This window comes from Diachasma alloeum, unplaced genomic scaffold (assembly GCF_001412515.2).
Source record: "Diachasma alloeum isolate Michigan unplaced genomic scaffold, Dall2.0 Dall_scaffold_01336, whole genome shotgun sequence".
NCBI classification, from domain to species: Eukaryota; Metazoa; Arthropoda; class Insecta; order Hymenoptera; family Braconidae; genus Diachasma; species Diachasma alloeum.
Window position 1 is genome coordinate 6,002 of NW_021681440.1, and position 15,658 is coordinate 21,659.

Consider the following 15,658-nt stretch of genomic DNA (forward strand, 5'->3'; position numbering starts at 1 on the left):
TTACCCCAATAGATTTGATACTGCTATCAGGAATCACAGCAAACCAATTCTCATTGACTTGAGAGATTTCTGATTCTACAAGTTTATTTGCTGCAAAAGCGGAGGTACATTCCATCAAAATTTTATCTTGATCTCGTCTTTTAATTCTCTTGAAAAACCTATCTACTTTTCTTAGACTCCTCGCAATGGCCATCTCATGGAGATTACCTAGGTGATTATTTCTATTTTTGTCAAGAATGTAGATAATAAATGGACCTAAGACCTCATTGGAGTACCTATTGTCCCTCATGCCAAAATAATAATCAAATAAATTAAACTGACTCGAATCTGCAGTATCCATTAAATCACCTGGATCAGTTTTAGATTTCTTCTGATCTGAATTATCATCTAATTGAGTTGAAGCTCTTTTTGTTGGAGTGAGAGGCATATTGACTTAAAAACTAACACAAAAACATAAAGATGAAACATGAAAAAGACAACACACCTGAAGTCCGGGAATCGATCTTCAAACAGGAACAATATTGCAGAAGATCACAAACGAAACCCGATTTACGAATTATACATTTAACAGGATCCTTTTATTTGAATATTTTATTATATTTATTATTTTTATATTCTCCCCCTATTTTAATTTTTTAAACTCTGTCTTCTTTATTTCTTTTTTCCTTTCAATTCACTAATATTATTAAATCCAGTCGAAATTCTATTCAAAAGTTTGACAATCTAGGAAAACGTGTGATCAGTTTCGTTGCTCGGAGCAGACTCATCTAGTATTCAGAAATCCACAGGGGAACGTAACGAGAAACACACTCGAGCGGAGGGGGTAAAACGTGTACTGGAGAGAGATTTTGCGCGTTTTATGTCGACATAAAAACTTATAATTTTGCTCCCGCCAGAGAGCGTGGCAGTAGTTGTTATGAACGGTTCTGTTAGATTTTGAGAACACATATCCCGGCAGTTTTAAATTGATTTGTGATGCAGAGGAGAAATAAGGAATTGAGTTGTGATATATAGATTCAAGGGTTTTCAGAAGGTACGTAATTGTCATTTAATAATCGCTCGGGTGCTAACGAACCCCAAATGTGAGCAATAAACAACGAAAATGAGGTTATAACATCATGCATCATGTGTAATAATTGCTGGGATTTTATTCTATTTTCCCTTCCTCCATCCAGATTTGGATACACAATGTTCCCTTTCCCGAGGAACGTAGCAGCAGCAATTGCAGTAGATGAAGCTGCAAGAAATATAGCAGCAGCTGTTAATAATCAGAGGATTGAAGCCAACAGGGTCCGGAATATTGAGATGAGAGAAGCTCAAGATCCATTTCATACTCTGGACGAATTTACGTTTCGAAAAAAGTTCCGGTAAGTACAATGACGACAAATATAAAATATCATCTAGTCCTAATAGTAACGACTACTATCTGGGACTAATGTTGCAAATTTGTGGAATGCCAGACTATCCAAGGACTTGACACTGTGGCTTCCGGAACGGATTGCTCCACTGCTCCCTGATGAAGGTCCAACGTCAGGGGTTCCAAAGAGAATTCAGGTGAGTGGGATGTTGTTAAATTCACAATCCTTCAGTCATTAGCATTTAATTTGCAGGTTCTTGTGACATTGAAGTTTTATGCTTCTGGAGATTTCCAGATCTCCATCGGTGACTGTGAATTCTTCGGCCTATCCCAATGCATGGTCAGCCAGGTAATATCTAATGTTACCGATGCAATGACAACATTGTCAGACGAATACATTGNATTAATTTTTATAATAGTTGATAGTTAATTTTAGATTTTTAGATTTCAAGGAAAAGTACGCTTTCCTGGTGTAGTAGGGTGCATTGATTGTACACATGTGCTAATGCGAGCCCCAGATGGAGAGCCTTGGCATTACAAGAATTACAAAGGTACTTATTCGTTGAATATTCAAGTCACCTGTGACCACAGAATGCATATCACTTCCATTGATGCATACTCTGGACGAACCCATGATGCACGAATCTGGCGTCAATCGAGGGTGAAAAAAACTGTGGGGAGAGTGAATCGGGAGTCTGATGGCACGTACTTTTTACTTCGTAACTAAAGCTTATAATAATACACTCGGAAATACTAACGCCATGTTATTTTCCATTGTACTGTTTTATTCCAAAATCTTCTCTGAATTCACCATACCAACACTCCATTATTTTTAGTAATTGCACTTTATTAATAGTCCCTTTCTCATCTCAGAAGAACACATAATAATCGATATTATAAACACCCTCAGCTTCTGCGTGCAACAGTTCCCTCCATTTTTTATAATTGAAATTACTTCATACATTCTGTCTAGCTTCATCGTCGGCACTGTCTGTATCTCCATCATCCCTAAGAAACAAAAAGAGTAGAATGTTAACAAATTAAAACTCGGGTAATTTAGGTGATGCTGGGTACCTACGGTCGCCCATACTCCTCATACCAATCGTCGATGCAGCCGAGAATACCCCTCAATACAGGTATACTCGTCGACATTGCAAAACAAGATGTGCCATTGAACGAGTGTTCGGGGCCTTGAAAGGACGATTCAGATGCTTGCACAAAGATCGGGTATTAGTATACCAGCCGGAGAAAGTTATCAAGTTTTTCAAAAATTGTGCAATGCTCCACAATTTGATTATAGCAAACCGGTGAATGATACTTCATATATTACTCATTCTTCAGTTATTGTGAACAAGTTCTGTGATTTTCAATAACTCATTAACAGCTTAGAGAACGGGGAAGAGGATGTTCTGAATGAAGACGACGACAATTATAATTTAGACCCACGCATCCTCGATTTTGATCTTGATAACGTTGCAAATGGCCAGAGGAACAGTGATTTGATTCAAGGACGTCAACTTCGAGAGTATATAATCAATGCGTACTTTGCATAATCATGATTTCAAGTTGTCGCGAATAAATGTATAAAATCCATTTTAAGAAAATTTTATTTACCTAAAGTAATCGTTAGCCGCCTTCATCATTCTCTGGTGGTAGGCATCACCCTGACTCTTAACATCGACAACTGAACTGTGCAATTTTTTATCGAAATCGAAATTATATTCGGGATCGTAAATGGGTGATGGAACGTGTTAAGTCTGCTCTTCAAAAAATGATGACAATTGTTCTGTGCTTGGTGGAGTATTTGGATGAAGTCGCAGGTGTTCAGTTGACACTAAAGGAGATTCAGGTGATACTAGACGATGCTTGCCAGGAAGAAGAGGAGTATCTGGTGAAATTGTGTCCACTGCCATGGAACAAAGTCACTTTCTGGAAGATCTTGATATTGTGAGGATATTGGAAGTTCAGAAGATGTTGCTGAAGAATTAACATGCAATGGAGATCGTCTCTGCTGGAGTGGATTGAGCAGTGAGTTTTCGTTCAACAGGTTTGGACTTCTTGAGCACACTGAACGCGATCCCAAACAATGTGACCTCCTGGCAGGATCATTTAGCATCAATTGATGGATATTTCCGAGAACTTTTACGACCTGGGGAAGTGCCATCAATCCCTCTGCGCAGATGGGAAGATACTGCTGCAGTAACTCGTTGAATTTCTGCGAGAATATACCCACAAAATTATTAAAATATCAACGAATGATCATAGAAACACATTTCGGCGTTAAATGTTTACCTGGGATTCATGAACACTTCCAATTGTAGCAGCTGAGACAGCATTTAAAATCGAAGAAGAAGTTTCAATTTTTTTCTCGAGTCTTGTACTTCGTGCTGTAAGGGCAAATATATCAAAAACGTATTTTACGAGGGATTATTTGCAAAAAAAAAGCCAAGCATACGTTTTTTTGATTCAGGAGGAGGTGAATCTTGGATCGATTTCGTCTCGACTTTCCTCTTTTTATCAGTAAATTCAGCAGTACCACCTGGGACAGTTGTACACGTTGTCGAACCCCAAATGTCGATTATGCGTTTCTCTCTATCAGTGAGCTCATCATTTGGGGTAATCGTCGGATTGCCGGTTTGTTGGTACTTACGCTCGAGGCGGCCCTTTTTAGCCAACGCATTAGTTCTAAAACGATTCCAGGCCTGTAAATTTCGACACATGATTAATACTCATTCCATGACTTTGTTGCTGACGATAATTACTCACATTTTTGCATTGTTCTGGAGTTGTTTTATTCCCACTGCCCGAAACAAAATCTGCTAATCTGTAAATTTAAATTAAATTCCAACTTGATTTTTCTCCCCAATTGTTTGCAATAAACCCATATACAATCAAATTCATTGATTACCCTTTCTCCAATTCATTCTTCTTAATATGACCGCAAACTCCCAAATCCCCATCACGTGCAAATGATGGATGTCTTGCATAGTAGTCAAGCATACGGTCTATTTGCTCACTATTCATTCGCGAAGATGACGCCCTTGGTTTCCTGATAGCACCTGTCTTTGCCTTAGCTTTTGTCTTGGGGATGACTACCTCGTCACTCACATCCATGGATTCTTCCTGGGGTAATTCATCCTCAAGGTATCCGTCATCGAGGTATTCCGCATTGACGTATACCTCATCAAACTCATCAGCGTCAGGGGGATGATTAGAATGCCTAAAATGATATGGAAGTATTGAAATATGTCATGATGGAGTGAGGGAACCGTTCAATGCAGTGATCGAAATCGTATAATCGCCCCGACATTTTTGTCATTTTTATTTTCTAATTAAACATTTGTTTGTATTGATAACATTCACTTAGCAATGATTATTAATAATGGAATACGCTCCACTCAATTTAGAGTATCACAATATTCATCAATTATCCAAAGAGAGCCTAAATGACATTGGGAATGATCAATTTTCACCACGCAACAGACCTAACTAAACTATCTTAACTTTGAATGTCTAAAATATTTCAAAGTCATAGTTGGATTTTTGTTGTTTGCTACATTATATTGTCGACATATGATCTCTCATCACTGTTCTGCATAATATTATACTTACATAGCAAATCGCGATTAATAAATTCTGATACCCAAGCACAAGGGAAATACTAACAACCAGTGAAACACGTGCCAAAACGATCACTCTTGTTTACATTCTTATAGGCTACAATTTCAATAATATGAATGTTTAACTGAGGTCCATGGGCTGATGTGTGGACAATCGTAATAATAATAATTTTTACCATTATTTAAACCCCTAAAATGAGTCGTTGGGCAAGTATAATTGAATTTTATTAAATAGAAGTTTTTTTAGCGGGAAATTCAAATGGTTTTCCTTTATAATGTTGCTGGCGAGGATGAGATAACTCCTCTTGTTAACAGTATATTATTATCATTTTTGTGGTTTGTCAGACGTGGGTTCTGAGAGAAATGATTGATGACCAACAACTCACCATCAAGGGCCAACTTTTCGCTGGCGAAATGCCATACCGTAACAAGTAGATTCTTGATGCTTTGTGAAATGATCAAATAAGGGATTGTACAATTAGGCATCCCCGAGGGAAATTCGCAATAGTCGTACATGAAAAATTTGAATTATCGCGTTTTACGATTTCCCAACATGAATGTGCACAAGGATTCTGGAAGCAATAAAAGAAAAATCAGAAGTCAACAATCCATAAGTAAATACGTCGGCTCAAGGATTTCATTATAAAATAATTATGAAATAAGAACTTTGAAAGATTACTATAAACTCAGAACTAAAGTCGGAAACCATAGGAATTCCGATTCGATTTGTTTATTATTCATTGCTTTAGCTTCGGACCTAGTCATTTGAGGAAAAAAAAGGAAATATTTGAAATAATTAACTCAATTGATTGAAAATAATATGCTTATATAATTCCGAATAAACAATGGATATTGTCACTACATCCGAACATGGTTCATCATGAGAATACTTTAAAATTGGAAACCCTGCATTGATAACTTGTTACGTGCCACTACTTTACTTTTGAATAAATATTACGAAATGAGAAGAAATACGAACGATTTTTCTCTCACCAATCCCATGGAACCTCCTGGGGACTACCAACGGCTCCTTCATGGCAGTACCGGTTCACAGAAACCCATCCATAGTGAGAAGACATAATTCTGGCAAAAAAAACACAAAATTTATGATAAAGCCAAATGCTTCACCTCTGCACTTTCAATCGTCCCTCAGAGAGAAGGCAATGTTCATAGTACCTGTCCATGATTTTTATACATCATCTATGAGAGCATTGGTGAAATGGCAAGCTTCTTGACAGCAGGTTCCACTTCTGCTTCGGGCTATGGATTGGGCACATGGTCGTGGAGCAGAAAGGTGTCGACAATGTTATTGGGTCCATCCTCAACCTGGATACTCTGGGCTTAGCCTCCATGCTCGGGTGTGTTAACTCCACAAGATGATGATAGACAACAAAAGTGAAGGCTACCAAGTGTACCAGACATTCTTGAAGGCTTTGCAGCCGCGTCAGAGGCTATAAAAAAATTTGCTAATGATCTATTGAACAAGAATGGAATGAAAAATTATCGGAGAATTATGAATAATTCTCCAATGAAGAGGAAAAATTAATAATTGAAAGGAAAGAGATTTTCCAATGAAGAATAATTTTTACCTGGAATCGTGAATATCAACATTATTGAATTGCAAATATTTGTGGTTCTATTTGAGGATTATGGACTTGAATTACGAAAAGAAGAATCCGCCTTCAAAGAACTCTGACGTACCTGAATAACGAATCATTCTCCGTCTTCTGGAACCGTTCAATAACAAAATATTTTTGGGAGATCCAGTACCCAACTCGCAGATGAAGAAGATTCTTAAAGGATGGTTTGATCCCCAGTAATTACCACAGCATACCCGTGGCTTTACATGGTTAGGACAATAACACAAATTCTAATTACTCAGCGATTGGAGTAAAATCAATCACTTCCTAGGAATTAAACCTTGGCGATCAGCGGGAAATGAAAAAAAAAACATACGTACATGCCAATATTAATGATGATGATTCATTTTATCCTGAATTAAAGGAAATATATTCTCAACTGTGGAAGTAACACATAGTACACGCTGAACACTTACCACAAATCGGAGCAAATGCTATATAACCTTCACCACTGTACAAAATCACTAACTTCAGATATTCAAATTATAACATACATTCCAATAATGAGCAACAATGCCCAAATTTGTGGTTTTGATTGTCTACTACAATTTATAATTAAATTATTAAATTTTGGAGCGCGCTAATATCCACATGGTAGCCATCTTATAAGAGTCTTCCCCCTCCAGAAAACAACCGAGCAAGCGTTCCGAATTTGATGAACTGAGACGTAAACAAAACATGCACACCACCTGGTGGGAGCAAAATATAAAGTGTCTATGTCGACATAAAACGCGCAAAATCTCTCCCCTGCGGACGCGTATGCCAATCTCGAGTGGTTTTGGGGGTCCGTTGGCCCTCAGGCCTCAATATTTAGCAAAAATTCGGGGGACAAAATTTTTCGAACTGAAAGAGCATACCGGTGCTCCGATAAAATCCGCGAAAACCGTAAACATATTAGAAGAATACTTTACCTGTCACTGCACTCTCCTCTCAGGGCTCCGAAAAATCCGAAAATCGTCATTGTTCACCTTATGCATTAAATCTGACTGTCACTAAACCACTAGTACTGTGGGTCTATAGGGACTGAAGAGAAACGTCAACACTACCACTCCCTGTCCTCATCGGACTCCCCGAACAGCGACACCTGGGCCAACTCCTCGTCCTCGGCGTCCCAATCGTCGCGCTCGCGACGCTCCTCTTCCAACCAGCTAACCAGGCGATCCTGGGTGTAATCATCTGGCTCGATAAGCATCAGGAATGATCCATCCCTCTGCCACCATCCCAGCTGGGGTGATCCACTGGGACCCCGGTGCCGAGTATCATTCTCCAGATGCTCAGCTGAGAAAATGAGAGGTTGCTCTACCCGGAGAGCCCACCGACGGTCCGGGAATCGGGGGTCCAGTCCGTCTTATCCGTCCCTCAATTCGTACGGGTCCGGGTCTGCCTCGATGGCGATGGGGTCCCTGTTGAACCCCCTGATCAGGGTGGACCAATATGGTCATCAGTGACGGAACACGATGACGACGTGTCCGAGGAGGGTGTGGCGGGACGCGATGGTTTTGCGATATACCCACTGGTGGATGGTGTCGGCTCGTCCTGGGGCGTGACGGTGCTAGTAGCGGGTACAAAGTTTTTCCCCGTCACATGCATGATTACACACACACGGCACAAAAAAATACCCACTCTATCACACACACATACACAATAATCCAAATCTTTGACGATAATTGAGATCTTGTCACGGCCGCGCTTCACTGAGGACTGAAAAAATGATTATATGGTTTGGGGAGACAGCCGTTGAGTTGGTTACTCACCCTGAAACAATGTGCTGACCATGCAGTTTTGCACGTGCACTCTGTGACTACTTCTCCACCGTAACCCACACTAGCTCTCGAAGGTCAGACTAACCGTCTCCACATGTGCTTACCTTGCAAATCTGACATCTGCAGAGACGAGTTGATACCATTCTCTTTCTTATAACAATATTCTCGTCATTTAATTTTAACAACTTTATTTCTCATCAAGTCGATGATTAACAATCGCGTAAAAAATGTAAATAGTTATTTTCCGTGGTTGATATATCTAAATACACAGAACAAATTATTACAGTCTAAAAATAAAATCATATACATTATAATTGGTAATTATTGTGACAAGGAGAGAGCTTGCCCATTTTTCGAGGCCTGCCGCGCCTCCTCTTCGCTGCATCCTCAGGTGTCACCGGCCACACCCTCTTCAAAGGCAGTGGTGACAATGTACGCTCCCTCTCTAGCTCCTCTTCCAGGCAACTGACGCATGACGCACACATTTCCCTTGGTGCACACCGCCTTAATTTTGGCAGTTTGGAGTCAAGAATCTGTTGCTTGGTTAGGCGAGGTAAAGAAACCCAGCACGGTTTCACACAGGGCAAATCAATAGGACATTCATCTGCAAAATAAACGTACAATCATGAATCACTTTCACGGATTTCTCCCCAAACTTTTGAACCTTACCATTCCCAATCGCTAACCGATGATCCTCGATCTCATCTACCCCTTCACGTATGACGTCACCGTCATAATACTCGATTTCATACGCTTTTCCGGTATTACCGCACGGCCTGTTATCATGCGCGACGGTATTCAGCATTCTTTGTCCAATTTCACTGTAGCTATGGAGCATGAACGCACAGCCACGCGGGTATTGGAAATTTTTGCCAATCACACGCAAAATTTCAAAGGTAGTATGGGAACAATTACTCTATATTGTCCCTTATATCACGTCTTAACTCTCGAATCAAAGCCTTTAAACTTGCCTTTCGTATCGATTTTATTTTGAAGTGTAAAGTTCCTCCTCCATTTTTGGATCAGACCATTCTAAAATTTTTCATTTTTCAAAATAATTTTGGCCGACTTTTTTTTTATAGTCCGTTACTACTTATTTCAGGGCCGCGACAAACCTTTTTGGAAATAGTTAAATTTTTTTTTTCCATTTTTGTTACTTTTTTGGCGTAGTTCATTGTCCCACATTCCTCCTCGGCCCCTCGCGGCCCAATTCCTTTCAGGGAAAATAAATAAAGAGAATATTAAATTGAAATATTAAATTTTTTTTTTTTTGGAGGGGGAGAGGAGTCCAAATACCATCCGTCAGGCCTGTCATTTATCAATCCAATTAATGTTAAACCCACTTCCCTTCTCTCCTCCGCGCATAATTACTCGAAAATTCTCAAATATTCTTGAAAAATCTTGGAAAAATTGTCATTTCGGACATTTACAATGATGGCAACAGAGATTTTTTTGGAATATAGCATCAGCAGTGCCAGTCCATGATATGGTATGCTTTTGCAATTCCTCGGCGCATGCGTCTGATGTCAGTGACCTGAAAACAACTAAATCCCCATCAATTCCTCAAACGGAAAGGAAAAATCGATATTTTACACTTGAATATATCATCTACACAACCAACCCATAATGCGGTATGATTTCGGAAAACCTCGGCGCATGCGCCTGATGTCAGTGGCCTTGTGAAACCAAAAAATTCCTCCAGGACAATGGAAAAACAGATATTCCAGGAGATCACATTAAGTCATCTCAAATTTGCTTGAAATACATCGTCCACACACCTAGCCAATGATTTTGTTCAATTTCGGGATTCCGCCACAACTTATTCGCCCAATGGCGTCCATTTACGTGCAGTCAAATCAGAAATTCATCATTCAATTTCTGAGAAATCAAGAAAAAGGCGTGAATGATCGACATGAGAGCTTCCGGAATTCCTCTCGCGTTTCCCAGAGCTTCTTCATATCATTAGGGATGTGTGATTGCAAGGATTATGGCCAAGCGGCCAGACTTAGTCACCCAATGGCATGAGTTCTCGTGCAGTCAAATCAGAAATTCATCATTAAATTTCTGGAAAATAAAGAAAAGCGCGTGAATGACCGACATGAGAGCTTCCGGAATTCCTCTCGCCTTTCCCAGAGCTTCTTCATATCACTAGGGATATGTGATTGCAGGGATTAAACTTGCCCAGACTTATTCACCCAATGGCATGAGTTCTCGTGCAGTCGAAACATAAATTCATCACGAGAATTCTAGAATATAAAGGAAAACGCGTGAATGACCGACATGNTTAAATTTTTTTTTTTTTGGAGGGGGAGAGGAGTCCAAATACCATCCGTCAGGCCTGTCATTTATCAATCCAATTAATGTTAAACCCACTTCCCTTCTCTCCTCCGCGCATAATTACTCGAAAATTCTCAAATATTCTTGAAAAATCTTGGAAAAATTGTCATTTCGGACATTTACAATGATGGCAACAGAGATTTTTTTGGAATATAGCATCAGCAGTGCCAGTCCATGATATGGTATGCTTTTGCAATTCCTCGGCGCATGCGTCTGATGTCAGTGACCTGAAAACAACTAAATCCCCATCAATTCCTCAAACGGAAAGGAAAAATCGATATTTTACTCTTGAATATATCATCTACACAACCAACCCATAATGCGGTATGATTTCGGAAAACCTCGGCGCATGCGCCTGATGTCAGTGGCCTTGTGAAACCAAAAAATTCCTCCAGGACAATGGAAAAACAGATATTCCAGGAGATCACATTAAGTCATCTCAAATTCGCTTGAGATACATCGTCCACACACCTAGCCAATGATTTTGTTCAATTTCGGGATTCCGCCACAACTTATTCGCCCAATGGCGTCCATTTACGTGCAGTCAAATCAGAAATTCATCATTCAATTTCTGAGAAATCAAGAAAAAGGCGTGAATGACCGACATGAGAGCTTCCGGAATTCCTCTCGCGTTTCCCAGAGCTTCTTCATATCATTAGGGATGTGTCATTGCAAGGATTATGGCCAAGCGGCCGGACTTAGTCACCCAATGGCATGAGATCTCGTGCAGTCAAATCAGAAATTCATCATTAAATTTCTGGAAAATAAAGAAAAGCGCGTGAATGACCGACATGAGAGCTTCCGGAATACCTCTCGCCTTTCCCAGAGCTTCTTCATATCACTAGGGATATGTGATTGCAGGGATTAAACTTGCCCAGACTTATTCACCCAATGGCATGAGTTCTCGTGCAGTCGAAACATAAATTCATCACGAGAATTCTAGAATATAAAGGAAAACGCGTGAATGACCGACATGGAAGCGTCCGAAAGTCCTCTCGCGTTCCCCAGAGCTTCTCCATATCACTAGGGATGTGTGATTACAGGGATTAAACTTGGCCAGACTTATTCACCCAATTGCATAAGTTCTCGTCAAATCAACAATTAATCACGAAAATTCTGGAAAATAAAGAAAAGCGCGTAAATCACCGACATGAAAGCTTCCGAAATGCCTATCGCGTTTTCCAGGGCTTCGTCATATCCCCAGGGATATGTGATTGCTAGGATTAAACTTGGCCAGACTTATTCACCTAATAGCATGTATTCTCGTGCAGTCAAATCAGAAATTCATGATTAAATTTCTGGAGAATCAAGAAAAAGGCGTGAATGACGGACATGAAAGCTTCCAAATTTCCTCTCGCATTTCCCAGAGCTTCCTCATATTCCTAGGGATATGTAATTGCAAGGATTAAACTTGGCCAGACTTATACACCCAATGGCATGAGTTTACGTGCAGTCAAATTAGAAATTCATGATTAAATTTCTGGAAAATCAAGAAAAAGGCGTGAATGACGGACATGAAAGCTTCCAAATTTCCTCTCGCATTTCCCAGAGCTTCCTCATATTCCTAGGGATATGTAATTGCAAGGATTAAACTTGGCCAGACTTATACACCCAATGGCATGAGTTTACGTGCAGTCAAATTAGAAATTCATGATTAAATTTCTGGAGGATCAAGAAAAACGCATGAATGACCGACATGAAAGCTTCTGAAATTCCTCTCGCATTTCCCAGAGCTTCCTCATATCCCTAGGGATATGTAATTGTAAGGATTAAACTTGGTAAGACCTATTCACTTAATGGCATGAATTGTCGTGCAGTCAAATCAGAAATTCATCATTAATTTTCTGGAAAATCAAGAAAAAAACGGAAATGACCGATATGAAAGCTTCCGAAATTCGTCTCGCCTTTCCCAGAGCTTCGTCATATCCCTAGGGATATGTGATTACAGGGATTAAACTTGGCCAGACTTATCCACCCAATGGCATGAGTTCACGTGCAGTCAAAACATAAATTAATCATTAAATTTCTAGAAAATTAAGAAAAACGCGGGAATGACCGACATGAGAGCTTCCGAAAACCCTCTCGCGTTTCCCAGGGCTCATATCATTAGGGATATGTGATTGCAAGCATTAAACTCTCCACGGTTTGGTGTCAGTGGACTTGAAATCAAAAATTTTTTCAAACACAGTAGAAAAATCGTTCATTTGTGTATTTAAGCTAACGTCAGCACAAATCGCTCTGAAATGCATGATCCACATCCCCTCCCCATGATTTGTCGTGATTGAACAATTCCTCGGCGCATGCGCCTAAAGTTAGTGGCCATAATAGCTCAAAATTCCCCAAATAATGATATTTCGAGTACTANCATATCATTAGGGATATGTGATTGCAAGCATTAAACTCTCCACGGTTTGGTGTCAGTGGACTTGAAATCAAAAATTTTTTCAAACACAGTAGAAAAATCGTTCATTTGTGTATTTAAGCTAACGTCAGCACAAATCGCTCTGAAATGCATGATCCACATCCCCTCCCCATGATTTGTCGTGATTGAACAATTCCTCGGCGCATGCGCCTAAAGTTAGTGGCCATAATAGCTCAAAATTCCCCAAATAATGATATTTCGAGTACTAAAAATGAGGTTATCGCAACGTTTGATTTTTGGTGGCCCTGAAAAGGGCCGATTGTAAAATTCCTTTATGTTGGCAGTTGCTGGAAGTGTCCTCCTCCAGCCGCCACACAAGCATGAATCCTCCTGAGGACTCCCATCCTCACAAGCCGAAGCTTCTCAGGATCCACGTTGGTCACGGCTGCATGCAGTCGTGCCACCAAGTCCTCCGCAGTCTCTGGCTCTGTCTTGTAGACTTGTTCCTTCAGGTAGCCCCAAAGGAAGAAGTCTAGCGGCGTCAAATCAGGTGATCTAATAAGAATGAAACGTTTAACTTCTAGTACACGATATGTTTCTCGACTAGTCTTACCGTGCTGGCCAGCGGAGCGGACCAATGCGACCGAACCAACGCCCAGGAAACTGCACATCCAGATAGGCACTGACTTGTCGAGCAGAGTGGGGTGGTGCTCCATCCTGCTGAAACCACTGAGGTCTAGCAACTGGGATAACGTCATTTTCAGTACTCGAAATATCATTATTTGGGGAATTTTGAGCTATTATGGCCACTGACTATAGGCGCATGCGCCGAGGAATTCTTCAATCATGACAAATCATGGGGAGGGGATGTGGATGATGCATTTAAGAGCGATTTGTGCTGACGTTAGCTTAAATACACAAATGAACGATTTTTCTATTGTGTTGGAAAAAAATTTTGGTTTCAAGTCCACTGACACCAAACCGTGGAGAGTTTAATGCTTGCAATCACATATCCCTAGTGATATGAGGAAGCCCTGGGAAACGCGAGAGGGTTTTTGGAAGCTCTCATGTCGGTCATTCCCGCGTTTTTCTTACTTTTCTAGAAATTTAATGATTAATTTATGTTTTGACTGCACGTGAACTCATGGCATTGGGTGGATAAGTCTGGCCAAGTTTAATCCTTGTAATCACATATCTCTAGGGATATGACGAAGCTCTGGGAAAGGCGAGAAGAATTTCGGAAGCTTTCATATCGGTCATTTCCGCTTTTTTCTTGATTTTCCAGAAAATTAATGATGAATTTCTGATTTGACTGCACGACAATTCATGCCATTAGGTGAATAGGTCTTACCAAGTTTAATCCTTACAATTACATATCCCTAGGGATATGAGGAAGCTCTGGGAAATGCGAGAGGAATTTCGGAAGCTTTCATGTCGGTCATTCATGCGTTTTTCTTGATTTTCCAGGAATTTAATCATGAATTTCTGATTTGACTGCACGTAAACTCATGCCATTGGGTGTATAAGTCTGGCCAAGTTTAATCCTTGCAATGACATATCTCTAAGAATATGACGAAGCTCTGGGAAACGCGAGAGGAATTTCGGAAGCTTTCATGTCGGTCATTCATGCGTTTTTCTTGATTTTCCAGAAATTTAATCATGAATTTCTGATTTGACTGCACGTAAACTCATGCCATTGGGTGTATAAGTCTGGCCAAGTTTAATCCTTGTAATTACATATACCTAAGAATATGACGAAGCTCTGGGAAACGCGAGAGGAAATTCGGAAGCTTTCACGTCGGTCATTCATGCGTTTTTCTTGATTTTCCAGAAATTTCATCATGAATTTCTGATTTTGCTGCACGTTAACTCATGCCATTGGGTGTATAAGTCTGGCCAAGTTTAGTCCTTGCAATTACATATCCCTAGGAATATGAGGAAGCTCTGGGAAATGCGAGAGGAATTTCGGAAGCTTTCATGTCGGTCATGCATGCATTTTTCTTGATTTTCCAGGAATTTAATCTGGAATTTCTGATTTGACTGCACGAGAATTCATGCTATTAGGTGAATAAGTCTGGTCAAGTTTAATCCTAGCAATCACATATCCCTGGGGATATGACGAAGCCCTGGGAAACGCGAGAGGCATTTCGGAAGCTTTCATGTCGGTGATTTACGCGCTTTTCTTTATTTTCTAGAATTTTCGTGATTAATTTTTGATTTGACGAGAACTTATGCAATTGGGTGAATAAGTCTGGCCAAGTTTAATCCCTGTAATCACACATCCCCAGTGATATGGAGAAGCTCTGGGAAACGCAAGAGGACTTTCGGACGCTTTCATGTCGGTCATTCACGCGTTTTCCTTTATATTCTAGAATTCTCGTGATGAATTTATGTTTCGACTGCACGAGAACTCATGCCATTGGGTGAATAAGTCTGGGCAAGTTTAATCCCTGCAATCACATATCCCTAGTGATATGAAGAAGCTCTGAGAAAGGCGAGAGGAATTCCGTAAGCTCTCATGTTGGTCATTCACGCGCTCTTCTTTATTTTCCAGAAATTTAATGATGAATTTCTGATTT

The 15,658-nt window shown here is 40.2% G+C and overlaps 1 protein-coding gene across 1 annotated transcript; it reads right to left on the minus strand.

Moving 5' to 3' along the window:
* Positions 1-2,313: 2,313 nt before the first annotated feature.
* On the minus strand, positions 2,314-7,149 carry LOC107046365. Its single transcript, XM_015268965.1, has 7 exons — positions 7,034-7,149; positions 6,679-6,897; positions 6,154-6,428; positions 5,971-6,060; positions 4,375-4,577; positions 2,436-2,568; positions 2,314-2,365 (listed from the first exon to the last, which is right to left on the minus strand). The coding sequence occupies exons 3-7, from the start codon at positions 6,159-6,161 to the stop codon at positions 2,314-2,316; spliced, it is 486 nt and encodes a 161-aa protein (XP_015124451.1). The 5' UTR covers positions 6,162-6,428; positions 6,679-6,897; positions 7,034-7,149.
* Positions 7,150-15,658: the final 8,509 nt, after the last annotated feature.